At 31.6% G+C, this 25149-nt stretch overlaps 3 protein-coding genes across 4 annotated transcripts; 2 read left to right on the forward strand and 1 right to left on the reverse strand.

Moving 5' to 3' along the window:
- The first annotated feature begins 520 nt into the window (after nucleotides 1–520).
- LOC116771112 (uncharacterized) lies at nucleotides 521–14286 on the forward strand. The gene is made up of 9 exons (XM_061523314.1): nucleotides 521–3242; nucleotides 3491–3652; nucleotides 5214–5432; nucleotides 6268–6422; nucleotides 9530–9752; nucleotides 10069–10243; nucleotides 10753–10859; nucleotides 11172–11288; nucleotides 12192–14286. The coding sequence occupies exons 1-9, from the start codon at nucleotides 681–683 to the stop codon at nucleotides 12294–12296; spliced, it is 3825 nt and encodes a 1274-aa protein (XP_061379298.1). The 5' UTR covers nucleotides 521–680; the 3' UTR covers nucleotides 12297–14286.
- Nucleotides 14287–15061: 775 nt separating this feature from the next.
- LOC116771066 (homogentisate 1,2-dioxygenase) lies at nucleotides 15062–19446 on the forward strand. Its single transcript, XM_032662745.2, has 10 exons — nucleotides 15062–15279; nucleotides 15576–15748; nucleotides 16019–16115; nucleotides 16626–16806; nucleotides 16877–16997; nucleotides 17069–17199; nucleotides 17489–17643; nucleotides 17999–18125; nucleotides 18334–18515; nucleotides 19115–19446. The coding sequence occupies exons 1-10, from the start codon at nucleotides 15265–15267 to the stop codon at nucleotides 19247–19249; spliced, it is 1317 nt and encodes a 438-aa protein (XP_032518636.2). The 5' UTR covers nucleotides 15062–15264; the 3' UTR covers nucleotides 19250–19446.
- LOC116771067 (chromatin assembly factor 1 p55 subunit) lies at nucleotides 19442–25080 on the reverse strand. Of its 2 annotated transcripts, none has more exons than XM_032662748.2 (10): nucleotides 24939–25080; nucleotides 24624–24801; nucleotides 24381–24496; nucleotides 23926–24130; nucleotides 23771–23845; nucleotides 22931–23113; nucleotides 22024–22141; nucleotides 21605–21735; nucleotides 21095–21272; nucleotides 19442–20750 (listed from the first exon to the last, which is right to left on the reverse strand). In XM_032662748.2, exons 1-10 carry the CDS (start codon nucleotides 24955–24957, stop codon nucleotides 20658–20660), a joined length of 1296 nt encoding a protein of 431 aa, XP_032518639.1. In that variant the 5' UTR covers nucleotides 24958–25080; the 3' UTR covers nucleotides 19442–20657. The 2 variants fall into 2 exon arrangements, with proteins under 2 accessions (XP_032518639.1, XP_032518638.1); XM_032662747.2 differs by having other exon boundaries at nucleotides 22925–23113.
- Between the last annotated feature and the right edge of the window lie 69 nt (nucleotides 25081–25149).

Genomic DNA, 25149 nt, shown 5'->3' on the forward strand with positions numbered 1-25149 from the left:
GACAGTGAACGCCTTATCACTCATATAGCAAAAAAAAATAATATTATAATTTTCATCTTAAAGTTGTTGCATATACTTATGAATATTTATTCTTTACATGAATTGTCTGATATATCCCTGAAAATAAATGCACAGTACAAACCAAACCTTTGTACCTCTTAAATGTTTACACGAATAGTCACTATATAAATAGATTTATCTTTATAATTGAGCATTTTCTAGAAATAATAATGTCTAAAAAACTTCTCTCCAAAAGAAATACATTCTCTTAATGAAAATCGCACTCAAATATATATACATACCTGTAATAATTCAACTTTATTTAAAAGTAGTAACTCGAATTTTTTTAATGAATTTTATTATAATTTCTCCACTGTAAGGATCACAATATTTTAACGGAAACTTTATTTTATCTCGGTATTATAAAAAAATATTAAAGGTTTTCCAATTTTAATACAAAATGGTTTATGATATGAAATGGCAACAACTACGACTTATACTTATGTCAAAATATTACAAATGGCTTCTTTGTAATGCCCAGTAGATAACTTAAGTTTCTGCTGTGTTAAATTGAAAAATATGTGATAAAATAAAATGTGATTATTATGAAAAAAATGCTGATAGCAAAATAGCTCTATGTCGAAAAGTTTTGTGACTGGTTAGCTAGAATAACGGACTTGATGATGCCTTTCGACAAAGCTTCTGAAATTAAATGCAAGGAGATCGATAAAATCAAACGTCGTCATAAAACTGACGACTCTGCTGTTGCATCAACTCTAAGATGTGGTGAAGATACTTTACAGTGCTCAAAAATGGAGAATGTGGACGAAAATACTGGAAAACCAACCGATTTGTGTTTACAAGGCAATACCCACCTCATATCTAGTACAACGAGCAGTCTTGCCGATACGCCCGGCGATTCTGGAGTTTTGTGTTTGGATAGCGAAGCATCAGAGGCTACGAGTCAAGCTCTTATGTCTCATAGCCTTGTAGGGGCCGAAGAATTAACGTGCGATAGTATCTACGATGCCATCCCTAGTGGTTCCCAAGACATGATAAAGAGTACCAATAGCAGTATCATGACTCGCAGTGACATAGATAACCAAAATGTAGGAGCACCTGATGATATTGTACCTGAACTTTTGATAGAAGTTCATTCAAAGCCTGTGTATGAGAATCTACCAGATGTTGTTCTAAAAGCTTTGGAGAGTGAGAAAGTTTGTACTGATGATGTTAAAAAGTCTGCACTAAGGTCAACTGAACCAAAGAAATCTTTATCAGAGGACATTGTATATAGGCGGAGATGTAGAAAAAAGTCACAAAGTGGTCCCAGCTCACAGAAAAAAAGGGTATCATTTCATGAGGACATTTTAAATAATACCAGAACTGATAACATTCATATAGAAAGAGGTTTCATTTCTTATGGGCCAAATGGTTCATATTGTGATAAATTCAGGCAAAAGAATGCTGTAAATGACAGATTCTCATGGTGTTCCTCTGGAGATAGGCAACAACCCAAATATGCTGCAGATGTAGCTCAACAGACAATGTCAGATATACTAACATATGGGGATTCAAAGCATGACAGAAGTGGTATATTTGAATATACTCAAGGCTTTGAAAGAAATAATCAAGATAATAAGGATTCTGATAATAATAATGAAACAAAAGCCACAAACAAAATGTATGGCTGTGACTCTAATAGCTCAGATTCAAACTTCAGCTGCGATTCAGAAACCTCATCTAGTGACTCTTCCTCCTCACACTCACATAAAACAGAAACATTGCAAGTCCACAAAAAAACCGACAAAACCCAAAAGTCGTTCTCATGTGATGGCTTCGAGAATGGTGGAGGGCATGTGTCGTTCATAAGAAAGACATATTTTTCGGAAGCGGATATAGATCAGAACAACGATCGAAACAACAAGCCTTTAGAAGTCACACAGAGCCCGATCACAGTGAAATCGGTCCTCAAGAAAAAAAGATACATCAGCACAAATATCGTAGAGGAGAGAAAGAATAATAACAAAGTCTTGAATTTACTTGATGCCAACAACATAATTGATTCATTAAAGAATTTTTATAAAAATTTTAATTTCAACTTTGCACCCGAAAAGGGCTTGCCAGAAACTAGTTTGGAACTTAACAATGTTGTTGAGGCGCTATCATGTGATGTCAATCAGAATACTAAGAAAATATCAAAGAGTCTAGACTCTGGATTTCAAATCGACGATGAGGATGACTTTGTTGAAATCAATCTTAACTCTCAACCATTAGAATTGGATAAACCTAAAGAAGTAATGACTGGTTCCAGGACTTCTGTTACAGGCGATAGAACCCCGAGCGAGGGCTCGCCTCGTCATAAACTGACCCTTAATATGAAAGCACAACACGATAAAAAACTATTAAACAAAGACGTGCTGCCACCGCTCAGCAAGTACGTGGTGAACTGCGAGAGTACTGTGTATGAGCACAAAGGAGTTTCTTACAGCTACGTGCATGATACATTTCAGACAGCATTCGAAGCACCCAAAGAATCTTTCGTACCGATACCAGAATCTACACCCATTAAGGAGATCGTGTTGAGTTCAAGCAAGACGGATTTGAACAAACAGTCCGACGATAATAATTCAAGTAGGACATCTACACCAAAGCGCCAGTTCAACAAGAACGTCCAGGAGGAAACTGAACAGAAGAACGGCATGTCCAAGCACCTGTCATCACCAAAAAAGCAGAATGTCAACAGATACAGTCGCAAATCCGCTTCAACGGCTGCACAGAAGAATGATGACGTCAGCGACAACTGCTCCAACACAGACAACTCAACCCTAAAAGGCGCCGACGACTTCAACGACGACTTCTTCGACAGTCCATCGAATCAGAAATTGCAAAGCAACAAATCAATCATACTAAACAGATATCTCAAAAACGTATGTCAGAAGAAAGATCTCGAACTGAAGATAAAAAACAACAAGTTCTATCAGCTCAAATTGAGAATGGAGAGGCTCTTCCCCAGCATCATATATCCGTTTAAAGAGGTGTCCGACACTTATCACATTTCCGCAGCAAGGATGTCGCGGCTCATCGACAAGGAAATTATAGAGAACAAGCGTTTGTCAGTCAGGTTACTGACGGCCGACGAACCGTCATACTTCGACAGCTTCGAAGACAATGTGGCCATCGAATGCAATGAAAAGCTCAGGCTTCAGATATTCTCATATCCTAATGAAACACTAAATAGGGTAAGCCTATTATTTCATTGTTGTTACTGTATTTTTTTTTAATTTCGAGAATATTCAAAATCTCAATACTTTTTTCTTTTGGATGAAAATGGGTTTCATATAAATTTAGTTTTTATCCCATTTAGGTTAGAAATCTTAGTTAAAAACGATTGTGGTTTAAAATATTAGCAAGTTTTCTTTATTTTCTCCACGTGAAATTTGTTTGGATTGGAGTTAATCTCTTGAATGTGATTTATATAATGGTGCAGATGATGAAAGTACAGTCTCCATACAATATGGAGGACGGGTCTTGGACGCCACTCCTAGTTTTCATCACGGACTACGCGCTTTACGTGGCCAGTGTGAAGCCGGGGGGTACGGAGTATGACATCCTTTGCAGACTACCCCACGTTGAACTAGACGCAATCGCTGTAAGTACATTAAAATATAACAAAAAACCAAACATTAAAAAAAATCATTTCTCATAATCTCAGTTAAATATTATTTTACAATTTCTTTTATATATACAAGGCCAACAAACAACCATTGTCCGAACAGATAAACAAAGGTTATTGATAATTTTTCATAATAAAACTATTATTGTCAAATCATATAAACACTACTACTCATAACAAAACAATTAAATAAATCATGAATATAATTACATTACATATAAATATAACCTGTACGTGTATGTTGAACTGTCATAACTAAACGATCGTAGATGATAATAAAAATAGTACCTACTGTCTTTTTTACAACAAGACTCAAAGGAACTCGTCTTAGGAGCTGAATCGACAAAAACATATAAATTTATTAATATCAATAAAAAGAAAAACTCGGACTAAGACGAGTGTTACAACAAAGACAGTATTATCTCATTATAACAAGTGTCCCGTAACAAGATAACTTGTAATTTGTATGTGCATTTTAAATAGTGACTCACTCCCCCTATAAAAAGTATAAGCGACATTTCACACGCAATACTTCGCGTGACCTGTTTACAGTTTAGTCACCGATTAAGTCTACATACGTCTCGTGAGGAGCTAATAATTCTTATTCTCCCGTATATTCCAATGTTATGTAGGTTACAATGTATATGTACAATTTAAAAGTGAAACTTCAGATAGCATCTTGCTTGTTACGTACTTTCCGTCTTACCAATTGTTCGCATCGTAAAACTGGACACGGATAGTTTACAGTTTTACATAAATTCATCTTCGTAACTCCTTCGATAACATCTTTACAGGTTATACGATTCTTATCAAGTTGATAAGGAATTATTATTCAATGAAAACTCATTAAAGTCTTAAGAACGCACCAAGTAGGTATCCAGTGATGTGTATTTTGTTGCTCGTATAATAACTTTATAATTATATCAATATACGCCGACGAAGTAACAGATCACAGCTAACCTTAATAATGCTGTAAGTAGCAAGGCTTAAGGGTTCTATTACATAACTGTTTTCCTCAAACTCGTCTCCGTAATCTCTTTATGCACGACCAGTTTGTAGCGTGTCGTGACATTGTCTATACGTTGTCCCAACATCGTCTACCATACAGTTAAAATCCTATCAAAATATGTTCAGACATATAAAAGATATACATAAAACAACTAATTGCCAAAAAATTTACGTTGTGAATATAAATACATACATGCTTGACAAATAATGTTACTTTAGTAAAACTCTAACATTAATGTGTTTTTTAATGACATTTTCTTCATATTTATGGGCCAAAAAGGGATTAAGTTATAAATTTTTTTAGCCTACAATATAGCTATGTACAAGCTATACTCTTACAATACGGTGACTTAACTAAGAATGTGTATTTTAAAATTAAACATTTTTGTTTTCCTTCATACACTAACGACGATTCCGTCATGTTTGTTGATTTATGGATGGATTAATTGAAATCATTATCAGATAATTTCATGTACATTTTGTATGAAGGTGTAGAAAAATGCTATATCGAAAATCTGTCTGACACCAGGTCGGCCCTGAAGCTCATTACATACAAGTTATCGACGTGGCTGGTAACATAGCGTGTTCTGTGGTCACTGGCGAGTCGTCCTTAGGGGCGAGGCTGGCGTCAAGTCTGGAATGGAGCGCTAGGACTTCGCCCCTCCGTATACAACGCCCTCCGGCTATGCTGCCGCTATCCTGCAAGCATCTAGCCGCCGCTGTCACTAGGAAGAGGCATGAAACAAGGGTGATTATCCACGCTATTAAACTGAAAAATATTACATGATATTTATACAGTGAAAATAAATATAAAATTCATCGTGAACAGGATTCGAATCTGATACGTCCTGAATAACGAATTTAAATTGCTCTATCAACTAAGCTGACGTGCTCACATACGATCTGGCTTGATAAAACAACTACAATGAGATATTCCGGGGTCGCAGATCCGAATCTCGCCTGTGTCGATGAATTTTTCATCAAATATAATTTTATTTAAAGTTAAATTATGTTTTACCATAACATTTCGTTAGTGTTACAAAAATTATAACGTGAATTTCAATATAAAGTTTTCCTTTGAATATCTTAAAAATATGAAGATAATGATGTCTAAGATTTTCACTTGTGATCAACCAAATAAAACTAAGGCTTTCGCATATTACAAAATATAAGTAAAGGAAATGTTGTCACCTTCGTCTCGTCTGCCCGTGATCACGTTGCTGCAAGTAACCGAAACGTGCAGATAATGTAGTCGTAAAATAATAGAAAACTAGTATTATTCGAAAAACTGAGCTACATTTATATGGAGATAACTTTGATTTTTACATGTACTTATATCATTTGTTAGTAATCTTCCTTGGCGTTTTGTTAAGAAATACCTATCTTCACGTAATACATCAACTTAGATATAAGAATGAAAACTTCAAAACTTTCCTTATTTCATGATAGAAACTCGCATTTAGGATAACAAAATGTCAAAATAGATTTTTTTTATAAATATGTATATGTATATATATATAATACTAAATAATTACAAACAAAAATATCTGTTTACGTTTCGTTTAATAATTATATGTGATAAGGTGCCGCCGATTTTGTACTATGGTCGAGCGTGCTCCGGGGACGCCGAGGATCGTTTGGTGGAGGCGCCTGGAGCCTTCGCCCCCCCGCTGGAGGGGTACCTCATGTGCAAGACTGATAGGAGCAAGAGATTTGAACCGTGCTACTTCCTACTAAGGTACGTGATGTGTATTTGTATTACCTATAGGAGTTTATAGGTTTTTATGAAATACTAGTTTCTTCATGCGTCTTGACTTCGAAATTGAGGTCAGAGAGTTATTTGTCCAAACAATAAGTTATATGTTATTCGGATATCGAAGTCCCATCAAAATCCGTTCAGTATATTTTATGTGAAAGACAAACATACATAAATGATCAGTAACTTTCGCATTCATTTATAACATTAGTATGATATAAACTGTTGAATTAAATTTGGTAATAATTTTTTCGTTAGAAATGAAGATAGTGTAAGAGGAGGGTAGCCAGTTATAATTAAACTAAAGTACTGTTACTATGTCAAAGATTAAATAGTTCCCAAAAATTAATACCCAATTATTTAGATTTATATTTTGCTAATGTTTTTAATGTATATTTTTTTCTTATTAAAATTGTTTTACTTAAAATATTATTCAATACAAAATAATTTTACGCCCTCAATCTATACTATTACTTAAATTTTAAGTGTTAATAAAATATATTTTGTAAACAATTTTAAACCTACATAATTGCATATTACATAGCGTAAAGAAAAACAAAATTATTATGTATTGTAATAAATAATTCAAATTAAGGAGACGATATTTGTTACAAAAACATGTCTGGGCGGATGATGTAATGTCTTCATAGATAATAATTAACCACACACGCACGCACGCACACACATACACACACACACATTTTGGTGTGTGTATATCCCGATGTGTGTTAGATACAATCCGATTTACTACAACTGATTATTTTACATTGCAAATAAATAATTTTCACGTTCAAATGTAAACAGTACATTTTTTATAAGACAGTAAGTACGGTATGTTTAATCCCATTATGCATGTCGCACTACACACCGAGCGTTTCCCGTTTCTCATTCAACATTCTAGCTTAATACGTCTGAATTATGAATCAGAAACTTTTAACGCTCCGTGTGTAGTGTGACGTGCAAACATGGAGTAATCATGATATCTAGACGGAGGTGAAATCTGTAAGGTTTTTTTCAATAAAAATCATAATCAAGTACCATCACCGACATTGAATTCGCATAATAAGATTTTATTATAATTCATGAACATGATTTTTTTATTCTAAATTTAAATTTTAGTAATAGTTAAAAAGTTATATACAAACTTCTTGTTAAAAATAAAAGCATGTGAATTTTTTTTTTTTGTTATTTAGATTAATAAGTTATTTGTTTTAGTACTAATGAGAACACTATCATTTTTTTTTTAATATAGTTTTATATAAAAAATGCTATAATTGAGTAAAAGAATAATTTACCGTAACCATATAACATAATATGTAACTGTACAAGTCATAACAAAAAATAAACGTGATTTTTTTTTTGGTGAAAGCTGAATGAAGGAAACTTAAACCGTGAATATAATGATGGTAAAAAAGAATCTTGACATTTATTATTCGTAATTTAAAAAAAAACTAATTTATGCCTTAAATTAATTGGTAAGAATTTTTTGTTATATTATATACTGTGCAACAAAGTACAATTAACGTACTTTAAGTAGTTTTCAATTGAAAAAATTATAATAGTAAATTTAATTTATATGTATTTATATAATAAAATATATTTTAATATACAAATGCGCCAACGTCTTTACAATTTGTATTTAATACTTCACGCTCTCGAATCAAGATACAATCACATTATATATAATTAGAAACATCCAAGAGCAATAGAACGAAACACTAACCTACTTATTTTAAATTCATTACGAAATTCACAAAATCATTTCTATCGGCGTCCTTGGAATTAACTCTTGAATCTTATAGTCATTACGACAATCGCCAAAAAAAAAAAGTTATAAATTTATCGTTTTTTTTTTTGACATTTTAGATATATACTAGTTTTTGCCCGCGAATCCGTCCGCGTAAGAGAAATGTATAAAGTACATATAAGTTAAAACAATACATATGTATAGCAAGTATGCTGAAAAAGCTGCAACGTAGTCACGTTTTTCATTTTAAATAACCTATATCGGTATATAGGTTATTTAAAATGATGATGGCGGTGCAGTCGGTACTGCACCGCCCGCCATCTATCGGGCTGATTTGAATATATAAAATTAATTTATTTATGAATTATGCAAAACATTTATTCAAAAAAATTAAAGAAACTTAAAAATCGGCCCAGCCGCTTAGTTTGAGTTCAGCGACATACACACTTACAGTAGATATATAAAGATTATGTTTGTTCTTAACGAAAAAAAAAAAATAATTTTTTTATATTTATCCGTTTATTGCATAATAAATATAATCATATATACAATACGTGTTGACAGGTTCTATTCTATAAGGAAAAAAGGAGAAAGTCGTTACTTTAGTCGTATAAAAAAGTCGATAAAAAGGAGCGGACTGTAACAGTTAGAGCTTAAGGCAATAACGGTTACTATACTATATTATTGCATATTCATATTTTAAATTAATTTGTATGTTTGTCGCACTTTCAAACATAACAGAACATACTGATTACTATGAAACTTTGCAGTTACATAGCTTTGACGTCATAGTAAGGTATAGGGTGTAATTTAACCCGAAATACTGAGTAGTTACGGCGGAATCAAGGTGTAACAGTCGTGAGTTATGAAGTCCCGTGACTAAGACAATAGATGTCGCCACTGGTTGGTTATTCAATCTTTGGTTTAATGCTATTTTATAAATTTCCCTCTGAGCCCAATTCTGAATTTACGAGGAGGAAGTCCCGAGCAAAAACTACTATTTATAACGGGAGTTCCGTCCTAAAATATTTACAAATCTTTGATTAAAATTATTGTTTACATCTAAAATGTCATCCGTCTTTTCACATTATTTATACAATAAGACACGAGATATATTGTATCAACACATTAATTTTCTATTTATATAATTATGAACATGTAAAGCATTATTGCGAACGTTTTTCCAGCATGGAAATCTCTAAAAATGTACAATAATAACTGGTTATTTCCAGAAATTGTATGCAAAAATCCTGAACTGTCCAGTCACTACTAACACAACATTTGATACCAACTTAATATGTATTACAATCAATGTATAACCAAATATATTGTCATATTACAGGGCTGGTGTCCTCCACTGGGGTCCTCACTCGCCGGACGGGACCCCACTACCCAATAACATATCTCTCCGCTCCGTGGTAGGGGTCAGGCGTCATATAGACGTGTCCCGCAGACCCCACTGCTTCGAGATAGCATTAGGGGACAATAGCAGACTGTTACTGGCGGCACCCGATGACCCCACAGCTTCATCATGGCTGCAATCACTATTACTACACGCTGCTCAGGTAGATCTGAGTAATAAATTAATACTTATATATTTAAATATAATTCATACATTTTAACTCTAAGAATGATATAGAGTTTAATATATATTACATTTGCAATATATAATTCAACATTAGCAAAACTAAATATATTCTGTGTAGTTGACTTGTGTGAAATCTGTAAGTTATTTTTGTAGTCTTTTGATTATTATTTTTTTTTTACTAAAATTCTTGTATTGTCCCACCCGATTCTGAGGCTAGAGCTTGAGTAATTTGAAAAATAATGCCTATTTGAAATAACAGTTAAATTAAACAAACCTCCTTTCACAAATTTCAGGCTCTCGAAGAAAAGGATGGATGTAAGAAGTGTGAACGTGTGGGTCCACCACCAGCCTGTACTATACTGGTGACCCCCAACGAGGTGGTCAGTTTGAGAGACACCTTGGATCTAGCCTTCGTAGCAGGAGCAGCCGCCTACCTTAAAGACAGGGGCTCGGAAGCCCTGTTCAAAGGTAAATATTACAAGCAAATAAAAATTAAACACCATGTATATGATAATTATTTAACACCATAAAACTACAAGTATGCACTGGGACATGTATTTTATATTTAGTATGACAGCCGTCTCTTAAACTGAGTTAAATGCTTGAATTGTGTGGGTTTTTGTTCATATAAAGAGTGTTTTGTTCAACTAGGTCTTTTAGAGTGTCATGCATGCATATGGAAGTAATTATTGCATATTTTATGCTTGTTTGTACATATGTGGAATATTTTTTGTTTTCTTTATGAAAATTTGACTGTATTATATTTTATTGAAATATTTTAAAATCAATACTGAATTATATATGTACGGTAAATCATAGGAAATTATTTTTACTTTGAATTAAAAGAGTTTTTAAAATTAATTGAATATTAAAGCTATGATTACTAGTGACATCTACAGGCTTGAAACTTTAAACTTAACACGATATTGAAAAGATTATTATACTAATATTGATTTATTAAATGTTTAACTTTACAGAATACATCGAGGAAATGAACACAGACATAGAAATATTAGCCTGCGGTTCAATAAAGAATCTTACGGCCTTCAAAATACCCGACAACGACGAGAACTGGTGTTGTTTGGTAAATATATATGGATGCTATTTAAATTTAGAAAGGAATCCTATAATAAATTGTTTATAAAAATAGATTTCATACTAAAGCATGCTAATATATATATATAAAATATCATATACATATATAAAAATATGTTATTTTTTTAATAATATTCGTTATTTTTCCAACATCCATATATATCTTGATTTTCAAGTATGTATATTCATAGTCTTGAGCAGCCAAAATTGTCATAGATGTACTGAGATCAAATTTAATGACATGAAGAATTTAGCATGTTTTGTAGTAGTTTGTTTTAAAATAAATATCATATTTGTACAGGAGTGGAGTGTTTGTGAAGCTCGAGAGCGCGGCGCTGGACTCGCTCTGTCACTGCCGTCCGCCGCGGAGCTCGAGAGACTACTAGCGGCAATCGAGGACGCGCACTCAATGTTAACGGTAAACAAATATTCAAATTTGGAAGCTTATTTAAATATCGAACTAACTTTGAAATCGCTCGAGTAAAACCTACCAGTTAAGGCTACCATTTTTTATAAAAACAAGCAATTCATATATCTGTTGTATGAGAGCCCATTTGAACTTTTTTTTTTAGTATTTGTTGTTAAAAATATTATTGTTAAATTTTCAACCAAACTAATATTACGGTTCATGAGGTACAGCCTGGTGACAGACGGATCGACCTACAGCCAACAAAGTCTTATTAAAATTATGCCATTCTTCCATTCTGATACACAACCACATCCAAAAAAGATTCTTACAGTCTAATCACTCAAATGAGGCTAAGTCTAGGCTATTTGGATTTATTATTACTCTTTATATATTTTTATTTCTGCTCATTTATAAATTATTATGACATTTTTCCAAAATGGATGTTGCCATAATAAAATTTGAGTTTCACTCAAACCAAACCAGAGAGTCAAACTTTTTTTTTCAATATTAAAAAATATATAAATGAGTCCTAAGATATTTAAATTTATTATAATATAAAAATATGTGTGATTTGTACATTTAAAATGACTGGCAATTTTTTTAACGGTATCTCTGATGCTATAGACGTTTAAATAGCAAGACTCTTCATAAATTAAAAAAAAAAAACATTTATATTATATTGTGATCACGACTTTATAATTTGACGGTTAACATTAACAAAGAATTAAATGTAGTATCTTACTGAGTCACCTTTGTCTAGAAACACTCATAATATATCCATATTGAAAATATTCTTTAAGTAATAACTTCATAGAAGCAAATATTTCTAATATCAAATAACAAATATATATATATAAATATATATTTACATATATATTATTGGCAGAATACTAATATATGATTTTATTTCAGCATGAACCGTTCCCATTGAGTGTTGTGGAGGCGTCAAAATCCCCCTGCAGTTTAGCCTACCACAAGTACGAGAAGGCCTGGTCACACATGTTACCCCAACAGTGAAAATAATACTAGATAATATATATAACTTAAACTATATGCAGCCATGATAATATCAATACATTTTTATCGCTTTTAATTCAATTTAACATATTAATAAAATAGTATGTAATAGATGTATGGAAAATAATCCGTTAAGGGAAAGATCTCTAAATAATTGCTTAATATTATAGTGAGTTGTGCAATATATAATAATTTAACATAATAAAACCAATGCTTAATTATTTCTTACTTTAACCAACTTCAAATATACTGACAATATTATTATGTATCCCGAACTAAATATATCAGTAGTTAGTAAATGTTCAGTAGGTTGTTGGAAACTATTAAAATTGAACTAATGATATATAAAAAAAATAATTATAAAACAGATAATTTTCTCTGAGCACAAATAGTATGATGTATTGCGGTTTATATAAATTCAAATGTATCAGTACTTACGCTATGTAGATAGGCTAATTTTGGTCTAAATAGAATATTCATAGTTATATAAATTTGTACATGTCTATCGTAGAATAGTTCGTGTAATGTAGTTGAAGCCTTGAAGTAGAATGTTTCGTATTATCTCCAACTCTGCGTATATCTGATGTATCTTTATATATATATTTGTATTAATTGAAATATCTCCAATCTCAGCCGTGTTGAAGATAAATGTATTCTGAAACTTGATATAAATAGATGTTGAATGATTTAAGTTGAACGAATCTATTTACAAGTTTAACAGAATAGATAATGTGCTTTGTGATTGATTTTTTTTTAAAGCAAGTCTTTTGTAGCTTTGTAAACTTAAAGCTATTGAAATGATTTTGCATTTTTTTTTTATCTATGGCTTCGTGTTTGAGGAAACGCTGCTAAATTATATATTTTAAATAAAAGTAATGTTTGTCTATGCTTCACCTATATCTGTCTATATCTATATCATGTAATGTGAATGAGGCCATTGTATGGGCCATGTGATATTAATATAATATAAGTTAGGCTTAAGATTAGTTGTGCCCCGGAGGTATAACACTGTATAGATAAGGTTTAGTTTACATTATAAAGAATATTTCGTTCTTCGATATATTTAACAATGTAGACCAGGTCTTATATTTTGATGCTTGTAATACGATATTTTTTTTTGTACGAGGCTTTTGTATGTAAGCGTTACACTTTCGGGGCGCAAATTCGTAAGTTTTGTAAACTTTTAGTTAAATCGCTGCAATATCCCAATGTTTAGTAAATATGTATTAATTTTTTTGACAATTTTATTTATTTTCGTTTTATTTTGCGATGAACTCTGACGTGAATATAAAACTTTTATTTTGTATAAGTCTAAATACTTATTCTAAGAAATAATTTTTCATTATTTTAATGATTTTTTTTCTATTAAATGTTATTATTTTATTTGTTTTTTGATGGCAACGTTCGTTATATGTAAAGTAAATTGTTATGGAATTTTATTGATCGATTGAATCTGTGATTTCAATTATTATTTATCATTGATATTATAATTTAATAATTAGTTTGTCTAATATCCAATGCCGTTGTGATTATTTGCCAATTTTTATTTTTTTGTTATAAATTGGGACATAAATATTGGAAAAAAAAATATTACGCATATGTATGTATGATGCAATAGTAATAACATGAATGCCGAATACTCTTGCTAAGGTCACAATAGAATCTTGTAATTCTTCTCAATTGTTACTGTGATTATATATAATCCCAAATTTTAGATTATTGATATACTTGCTAACTTATCTAGTAAAATTATTTGTTTAACAAACCGGCTATGTTAATGTTTTGTGTATGTTTGTTTGTAAATTTCATTGTTGTGCTGAAAGTATTAATAGGAACAATAATAATGTTAAAGTAAATATTAGGAGTTTTCAGTAACTGATGCAATGTATTCATAAACATGAACAATTTGTATCAGACATGTAGACGTTCTCTGTATATTCCGAAAAAAAATATATCCAATTAGTTTGAAATAAATAATCAAATACCCTTCCATTGTGTTTCACTTATTAATCTTTTATTCGCAGTTCACTAATGGCGGCGGTGTGGTTATATCTATAAAAATATGAACAAGCAGTGTTATCTGTTGTACTAGTATGTAGAGGTTATAATGTCCACTACAATATGCGAAAATGAGAATGAACCTGATTGGTTAAAATTAAATTAAAGGTCACATAACTTGTTTCTATTGTTACTATTGAAGATTTAAAATTAGAATCCATATTATTATCCGATTTCAGCAATGCATTAAAAGTGGTGCAATATTTCAAAAATTCAATATTATGCAAATGCATATATAAATGATATTTCTAAGTGTCAAAATTTCATAATACATACATATTACGTATATACGTATACAAAACAGAAAAAAAATTGTCATTTACGCAGTCTTGGATATACAGACGTCAAAATTGCAGATTTTTTAAATGTTTTTTTATATTTGTTGCCAGTTAAAACTTCGTAAATATTCTAATGAAAAAAAATATTCACCTGTATTATTCTGAAATAAATACTACATAACAAATAGAGATTACATATTCTCCATCTTTTTATTGGAATCGAGAGCCTTCTCGTTAGATCAACCTGTTATATTTACATACTTGTAAGGTCAGTTCAGTATTACAGAAATTGTTGTGCAGAAGTTTGTTTTGCTATTAAATGTGTTGATAGAATGCTTAAAACATTTCATACTGCAATAAGAAAAACATATATATGTTTTGTTTAATGCTTAACGTACACTGATAAGATAAAAAAGATTTTCACTCATACCATTACAGTATTAAAGTCTGGAACTGGTAAACAGAGCCAAGAAGGCCTGCTTTGTATAGAAATATTATTTATTTTGTACCAGAGATACCTGTTATCGTAATAAACAAACCAGATCGATTTGCATACCGGTTACTATTTTAGCCAGGTCGTAGTAAACACCTTAGTCTTTATAATCGCGTTATACCAATAGTGTCGTAATAAAATGGCAAATTTAAAGGTAAGCAGTGATATCTTTTGTTGATCTTTGTTTATATAACTCACATTATTATTTTTTTTTTCATAAAACACCGTATGATTGATATGTAAAAACATATAATTTTAAATGTGATTCTAAAGTTTTTTTTGACTATTGAATATTATTGCTGCAACATTCTCTTGTATTTTGTTTTAGCTTTTAAATCAGTTTTCAATTAAATTAAATAATTAACATGCTTATTTTAGTATGATTGTGTTCCTCAGATGATTTCGATTTTATTTACTGATATTAATGAAACCGATGTTATCTTTTACTAGTATCTTTCTGGCTTCGGGTCAGAATTCTCAAGCGAGGATCCTCGTCGTCCCGGAGCGTTACCCGAGGGTCAGAACAGTCCTCAACGCTGTGCTTACGGGTTGTACGCTGAACAGCTTTCAGGCAGTGCCTTTACGGCTCCACGAACAGAAAACAGGCGCTCTTGGCTCTACAGGTTGCCTTATATTTTATTTAGTATTTGATTTACATTGTTAAACTGTAGGATCATAAGACCAGATCTTAATTAAGTTTTTGATCCTCTTTAGGTTTTCTTCAAAAAACTACGTCATAGGGTCTTTTGCAGGCAGTGTTTATGTCCATGAGCCATGGTATCTGTTAAAAATCGGGTCAGCGGTTACCTGGCCTGAATTTTTGTCCTACGAAAATGGACAAAAAGGCAAAATTTTCATAAGTGACGCTACAATTTTAACTTATTTTTTTTAAGGATCCGCCCATCTGTGATCCACAAACCATTCGTTAAATCGAATATTTCGGAGCACCTGACACACAAATGGGATGACGAAGAACCAAATCCAAATCAAGTAAGTATATCGATACACCTGCTACTTTAAACATCAAAGTGAAAGCTACATATATTTAGAAGGTTAAATCTTTAGACTGTCGTAACTACTTATAAAAATATTAATAAAAAAATATATATTTTTTTTAAATTACTGATTACTATTAAACTACCTACATGTGCAATATTACCTGCTCAATATTAAGTAAACTAATTTATTTCCTTTTATTTTATTTTTACAAATAAAAAACTTTTAGTATATAATTTTTTTTTAGGAACTTTGAAGTTCCTTTTTTACAAAATCAAGAGTTTTTATACACCGTGAAAATGATGTCGATGAAAAAACATTTTGGTGTGTAGAAATTACTCCGGCTAAATTTCACTTTTAGATTTTAACGTAAGAGAGTAAAGCGGTTTAAGATCATGCACGAACACATTTTAAGACAATGTCTTGTAACTTTTTTATTGGACCAGACAAAAAATCATATTTACAAGGTCTTTCCTGAGAAGTTACAGACTGATTTTTTTTCAGTCGCGTTGGCTCCCCTTCGACATACCTACTCAAGGTTCGGTGGACTTCGCGTCGGGTCTGCACACAGTCTGCGGAGCTGGTGATCCTCGTTCCCGACATGGCATCGCCATACACATCTATCTCTGCAACGCATCTATGGAGAACAGCGCATTTTATAACAGTGATGGGGACTTCCTCATGGGTATTTCCTTCATTTCTTTGGTCATGTTAATTTCTATCAGAACATTTTGACACCTTTGATTCTTTTACAGTTCCGCAACAAGGAACTTTAAACATAACAACTGAATTTGGTAAAATGGAGATCCGACCAAATGAAATTGCTGTGATACAACAAGGGATGAGATTCGCTGTCGCTGTAGACGGGCCCACAAGGTGATCTTTGATTTATGCCAAAACTATTTCCAAATTCGATAGCATATTGATGTGCCATCTTGATTTTTCAGAGGTTATATTTTGGAAGTGTTTGATGGGCATTTCAAACTACCCGACTTAGGGCCGATAGGTGCCAATGGTTTAGCAAACCCTCGCGACTTCCTTACACCAGTCGCATACTACGAAGATAAAGAAGTACCCGGTATGTTAATTGACAAAAAACTATTGTTCTTAATAATATCAAGAGTACGTATTAATAACTAATATTTTCGGATTACTTCGCGTAATGATTTCATCTCATCTGCCCGTGATGACGGTTCTTGCAAAGAAACCGAAGCATCGGGAATATGTAATTATAAAAAAAAAAAGTGATATTAAATCCGAAAATATTAGTTTCATTTAAATGAATACTCGCGAAAGTCTATCAAGAGTATATTTTGCAAGCGTGAAATTTCTTTTCCATTAATGAGAACTATTTCTTTGTGTGCCAGATTTCAAGATAATTAATAAATACCAGGGAGCTCTGTTCGAGGCTGTTCAAGGTCATTCTCCTTTCGATGTGGTAGCCTGGCACGGCAACTACGTCCCTTATAAATACGACCTCAGCAAGTTTATGGTCATCAATTCGGTTTCCTTCGATCATTGTGTTCGTAATTTTCATTATTTTTGTTAATTTATTTAGCTGTGGCGACTATTACCCATATAGCTAATAGTGATGTTGAATAAGAATCACTCCATTTTCTTAAAATGAGAAATAACATTGTAATCAACGGTTCAATTTTACAAACTATGTAATAAACTAATAAGTAATAACTAATAAATATAGCACTAATAATTTATAGCGTTCAGAAATGAATAACATTTTAAAAAGTTTAAACACCATAAAATCTAAAATTTACAAAGATGAACCATTATATATAAAGTACCACAAGCAGATAAAGTACCAGATACTGGTATATTTTATTTATTATAATTTTCATCTAAATATACTTATTTTACAGGACCCATCTATATTTACTGTACTAACCTGTCCCTCAACAAAGCCCGGTGTTGCCATAGCAGATTTTGTTATATTTCCTCCTCGATGGTCGGTGCAAGAAAATACATTTAGACCTCCTTACTATCATAGTAAGTCTACCGATTTGTAGTATAATAAATTGAATTTCCATAACTTGGTTAAAATTATTCAGAAATAATATTTTATATGAGTAAGTTTATTAAGAGTGATAAAATTTCTGATTAAAAGTCATTTAAGTAGGTATAAAATAATATTTTAAATATTAGTCAATTGTTTGTGTATCTATTGATGCTATTTTATTTACGATTATTGTCACAGGAAATTGTATGAGCGAATTTATGGGTCTTATCCTGGGTTCGTATGAAGCGAAAGAAGGTGGTTTTCTACCAGGGGGAGCTTCTCTCCATTCAATGATGACTCCACACGGTCCTGATGCACAATGTTTTGAAGGAGCCTCCAAGGAAAAGCTGGTACCGCAGAAAATAGCCGTGGGGACTCAGGTAACATACGATACTAGGATATGTAACAATCTTTTAAACTATGTATTTCATATTTGTAATAATACAATATTTTTGAAACCCCGAAGAAAACTCGTAATTCGGTTAATATTTATATATAAAAATATTGTTAATGATTGAATATAACGATATACCTTTCATAAGAAAACCCTTGCTAACCCTGAATTTATTCCTCAATTTTGATTTCTATTTATTCGTTCTCAGTATTAACGGTAATTTTTTAATAAGTTTCCTGATTCAATATAGATTCAATACGGACTAATTCAAATGTGGAACACTGATAACTTAAAGAAAATCAACAACTAATACCTTTTATAATAAAGAAAACATATGAAAAATGTTTTCATATGTTTTATATAAAATGGCTGAAACATGGGGAACTGTCAAAACATCCTGGATAAAGTTCATATATTTTATATTATTAAAAAATTATTAATCATTATTTAAAATACCATTTCTGTTGATAGACATTTAAATTTTTGATTTTTGAATTTAGAACAGGTATATTTGTGTAAATAAATCTAAATAATATTTCCTTTTTTTTTCTTTTGTCTTGCTAACAGAAGTTTAATTTTTTTCAGGCTTTTATGTTCGAGTCATCTCTCAGTATGGCGATAACGAAGTGGGGCTTCGAGACGTGTAAAAAACTCGACGGCAATTACTATCAGTGCTGGCATAATTTACCTAAACTTTTCTCAGAAAAAATAGATATTTGAATAATTTACGTTATGTTTTAACTTGCTTATTTTTTATTTACTTTAAATATTAATAATTTTGACGCAATATGAAATCGAAAAATTTTTTTTTTCTGGGAAATGATAAATAATGTCTTTATATATGAAATGTCATGTCTGTCGTTTGTCAATAATATATATAATCTGTGAATGGTAAAATAAAAACAAATCACATGGAATTGAGATTTTTATTCATAATAATAATTAGCGGTTATAATTAACTTCCATTGCGTTAAAATAAAATAAAGTGAGCGAGGGCCGTCCTCGTTTCTTGTGACTTAACAATAAATTAGAATGGAATATCTTCTGACAATAACTTAATTAGAATTATAGTTAAAAAGAAATTTTACTATGCTATTACATATAGTATCTTGCGAGTCGCAGGCTGTGTTCCGACAGCTCGTTGGTAGGAAACAGACATTCGTTAAGAATTAATTAAATGCTTTCACATACAAAAGATTATTTATTAGAACCAAGTGTTTAATACGGAGGCGGTACGATATATGTTCGTAGCTTCATTATGAGCTCTGTTTGAGGATTTGTTTTTGGACAAAAATATAAAAGCAAATTTACATCTATTTATAATAATTTGATAAATTCCCGAGGGACCGCGAAACGAAATATGCTTGTATTTAAATTATTTGATTTAAACATACGCTAATAAAAGTCCTGTTAAATAGAACCTATTATAGGTTCTTGTGCATTTATGCGCCATCTTGTACTTCACTTGAGTAAACATTGTTTAGTTTGAAACTATTAGGTGTTGGTTCGATAAAAATAATCAGAATAAATTATGTTACGTATAAAAAGATAATATTAACCTCACACGATCGTCGGTATAGCCCAAGTTCGTAGCAATGTTAGTGTGAAGTGAAGTAAAAGCCACGTACATCACCTTATATTACTAGTAATGTATGTTTTAAATCGCTTTGAAATTGAAGTTAAGTCGAAAAAAATATATATTATCTGAGATGTATCAGTATTTATTTTTTGAGAGTGGTCCCATATATTTTGAGCGAATTTAGAAAAATTTTGATTCACGAAAGGCTGGCAGGTTATTTGGTATACTAAATAATATAGTTGTATGGTGAATTTTATTACAGCAACACAGAACGTGGCCACTAAGCAAATTTTATCATTTAAAAATTATTATTTACACCGATAAATTTTATAAACGAATTTTAATCATTAAGATTGTTCCATCAAACTTTTTTATTCCTTAACACTAGATCCTAAATATAAACACAGAATTTCAAAGTTCAGCCGAACAATTTACAAACTAATTATCTGTTTCAGAACCGATTCGATGCCGCAATTAACATAATGCATTACTATCAACATAGAGGTGCGTGGGGCGAAGGCCTGGCGCTCCCTTGCCGCTGTGGGAGCGCTAACCGTGGTTCACGTTGACTCCCGATTCCAGCTCCGAAGCCGGCGTTTCCGGTTCCTCATCGTTGTAGATGTTCTCAGCCATTTGCCACACCTGGATAACATTGTTTTGGTTTAAAATAATATATTTGTATTTCTATACGTTAAACAAAAAAAAAGGTTCCAGCGACACTACAAATAAATTACATGAAAATCATATGTTTCTATATAATGAGATCTATGATTTTCGCGGGTATTAATTTAAATGAAACTATAATTTTCGGAGTACCGCGCGTTATTTTATTATTTTTGAAAACTATGTACATACTGCAAAGTAACCGAAACGTCCGGAGTATGTAGTTTTTAATAATATAATAATATAGTAATCCGAACATATTAGTTTCATTATTTACATTATAAAATGTACATGTTGTACAATACAATGTCATAGTCCTGTACCTGCATGATGTTGTCCTCGGAGACGGAGCAGATGACCCACGGCTCGTTGGGGTTCCATGAGAAGTCGGATATCTTGGCGGTGTGACCTCCGTGGATGAACAACAGTTCCGGGGGCCCGTCCTCCGCGTCCTCAGCCGTCTGTTCCTCACCAATCTTCGATAGATCCCAAACATGCAGCCTGAAAAAAATATATATTCTCACATAAAACTCTCATATTTATTTAACTTTATAAACGGTCGATACAAGTTTCAAAAATATTCTTCCCCGTCTGGACTTAGGATGTTGAACGTAATTTTACTATAACCAATGATTACACAAAACAAAATAGTGTTATCTTAATTACATTATACTTTGTAAATACAAATTAATAACATAGTTAAATAAGTATTTTATTAATTTTACTAAAAAAATAAATTTAATCCATCCTCCTACAGATAACTGCGCTAATTTTAATTTCTTCAAAGAGCCTAAGATATATGTTGGTATGTATGTATGTAACTTGTCACATACCTCCTGTCTGTGCCACTGCTAGCCAGAATGGTCTCGTTGTGTGGCGACCACTGTACTTGGAAGATCTCGTCCTTGTGCGACTCAAACGAGTGCAACTTCAGTTTAAGGTTACGCAAGTCCCACAACGCCACCTGACACATTACAGTATAAAATAAACGAAAAATATAAGAACATTATTACAACTGTACTTATCAGTTCAGAGAAAATCATAAAAAATGTATTCGCGAAATCTTAGAAATTATTGTGTGAAGGAATATAGGTCTCTAATAAATATATAAGGGTTCAGACCACATTTTTTTTTTTGATGACATACATAATAACATATCCTATGTATTTACTAAGACTAGGCTTCTGGTGGCAGACTTTTATATAACATATATATATATTGTTCACACTTTAAAAAGACAGATTCGACTTACAGTTTTGTCAGCACTGCCAGTGGCGAGAATAAATTCCGAATATGGGTTGAAGCTAAGGCAGTTCACTTCAGCGGTGTGAGCATCCACGGTGTGGGATGGCTTGGACGTGTTGTTACATCTAGAGAACAAACATGATTTAAGCATTTATATTAAAAAGCTACATATAAAATTAATTTATTCATAACATATATATTATTAACAGCTGCAGTTCTTCATTCATAATTCTTATTAAATGGTAACACTGAAGCAGATTTGAGAATGAAAAGATAGAAATTATCTATATTTAAATGAAACTAATATTTTCGGATTATTGCGCGTATTTTATTATTTAAAAAAAAAACTACATACTCCCGACGATTCGGTTACTTTGCAGCAACCTTGATCACGGGCAGACGAGATGAAAATGTAAAAATAATAAAATACGCGTAGTGACCCGATAATATTAGTTTCATTTAAAAATTAAATGAATAATCGCAAAAGTCTTAAATCTCATGATCTGTAGTTAATTTGATTATGTATAATTAAAAGATACTATATTACGTGTTGTTAAAGAAAGTACGATAGAAAACTTTCTTATAACATCAGATTTATTAAAATTTATAAAAAAAATAAATTTTAAGTACCTACATATTGTTGAAAAAGCGAAAATAAATATGAAAAATAAATAAACTACATGGCTAAAGCTTTAAAATCTAAAATCAATAACAGTTACAAACTATCCATGCATCATCAATCTGATAGTGAAAATTCAAAACTTAGATAACTTCAAGCAAGCTCATCCGTTAAAAAAAATAGTTTTAATATTTAGCAAAATAGACAGACATACATACGAGTTAAATATAAGCTCTTCCAAATCAATTCCACATCATACTCCAGGCCTATTAGGATGAAAATTACTAACACTGACCTCGTATCCCATATCATGAGCTTCTGATCGTCGGCCACAGATCCAAACAAGGATTCATGAAGCAGATGCCACGCCACATCCTCCACCACCGCTGTGTGTCCCGTGAAGACAGACTTGGCTTCAATCACACGCCCTTCCTTAGGAGTGGCGTTTATATCCCATAAGCAGATTGTATGATCGTCACTGGAATGAACAAAACAATTATAAATAATATTAACGAAATTAAGATACAAGTCACTCTTAATAACATCCCCGGAATACCAGAGAATTTACGGTTAAATAGATAAACTATTTAAGAGATCAGTCGGAATAAACTGACAGACTGACAACAATTTTTTTTAATAACTTATTATGTTATGTAGTACTAACCACACATAATATACAATATAATTTAATTTGCTTTGTTTTTTGTTTTATTTAAGCATTGAAATGCATATAAGAATGCAATTAAAGATATAAATTTTTAACCAAAGTACTTTTACTGTTAATATTATAACATTAATTTTATTAAATTTGTATTATTTATGAAAGATGCAGTGTTAAATCACATCTATATACAATTGTTGACTGTTAAAAACAATTCAAATGTAAAGAAATGCGTAAGTGTCCGGAAACCTTATATTTATTACCTTAAAAACTTCTGCTTTAACTTCCATTGAATTAAAAATCAAAATCAATACATCTGAATAAAATTGAAGCTTTTTTATTAATTATTTCCAGAGACATATTTAATTCCATACATTTGTCTAGTATTTAATACAACTTTTACAGTTGAAGTCTTGTTATTTTCTTATGTATATTTTTTATCTTAAAACACCTCACTAATATGAACATATATACCTGGCTGATAAAAGGTATCCATTAAGATTAGGGTTCCATGACAAACCATAACCTTCCTTTTGGTGTCCTCGCAATCTAAAAAACAAACAAACAAATTGTATTAGTTATAAAAATATCAATACATTAAATTAAATATTATCTGCTTGTTTAATTACCTAAGGTCGGGATGACATTCTCCGGAAGGTTCGGGTTTTGATGGATGTTTGGTGTAGTCAAATACGAGGACATCAGAAGATGGTGTCTTTGTGGCAATGACGCAAGGATTTTGGGGCATGTAGCGAGCCCTATTCACTTCACCCTCATGATTAATTTTAATTTCTATATCTATCTTACCAGAAACTGATCCAAAACCACCAAATTCTGTAATTAATTTCATTTTATATAAACCAATAACTATGATATAATATATTTATTTAAGAAAAAATACATTTAATTAAAGACAAAAATAATAAGAGCTACTTCAATATAATGTAATAGAAAGTATGAGAATAAAATTGTGCTTTGGTTGCATATATGTTTATAACTAAAACAACAATTATTTTAATGTTAATTGTATAATTTAAGGCAAAAAATCAATTATTGAACTATATTAGAACATAGAAATACATACCACCCTTATCATTATCATAGTGGCTTGCATCAAACTGTGCATCCTCATTAGGAAGTTGTACACTTGCAATGAGGAGGTGGTTTTGTTCATCTGATGTGTGAGTGCCCAGAATCAATCTAAGACAATAAACATTATATATAATATTATTTTAATTAACTAGATCCTTTGTCTTATTCCCATAGTAATTTTCATGTTTTATCTATGTCGAACTAATTTATTTTGGTAAAAATGTTGCAATTGTACCTGTGTACGGAGTAATCCTTGCCTTCAGGTCTTGTGACATCTGGAAGCCACTGAGCGGTCAGCGAGGGCCACTCTAAAGCGTGTGTCATGACCAGGTCATATAAGAAAGGTGTATTCTTCTTCCATATTTTGTACTCCTCGTTGATAACCCTCTCTTCCACAGCATCATCAAAGGTTTCTACAATAACGTCAAAATTTTGAGAATATCACTAATGATAACCAAAAAAAATCAAAAACGGACTGTCAAGTATTGTATAGTATTGTTGTAGTCGACAAAAGCAACAAGAGCTTTTCACAATAGGAGTAATCCATTACCTCCATCTTTATCACCCATATTTACGTTATAAGCGAACTCTAGTTCGCAATTTTAAAGTTAAACGATGACAAAAACCAACCGGCCCCGTAAAGGCGCCAAACAACAATCTCTCCCTAGCGTTGTAGCTACACCGAAACTTCCGGTATAAACTACTTCTTAATTATATTTTTATTTTACTTGCGACACTATTCATTTAATTTCAGATTTATT

Source organism: Danaus plexippus, chromosome 17, assembly GCF_018135715.1.
Source record: "Danaus plexippus chromosome 17, MEX_DaPlex, whole genome shotgun sequence".
Classification (NCBI taxonomy): domain Eukaryota; kingdom Metazoa; phylum Arthropoda; class Insecta; order Lepidoptera; family Nymphalidae; genus Danaus; species Danaus plexippus.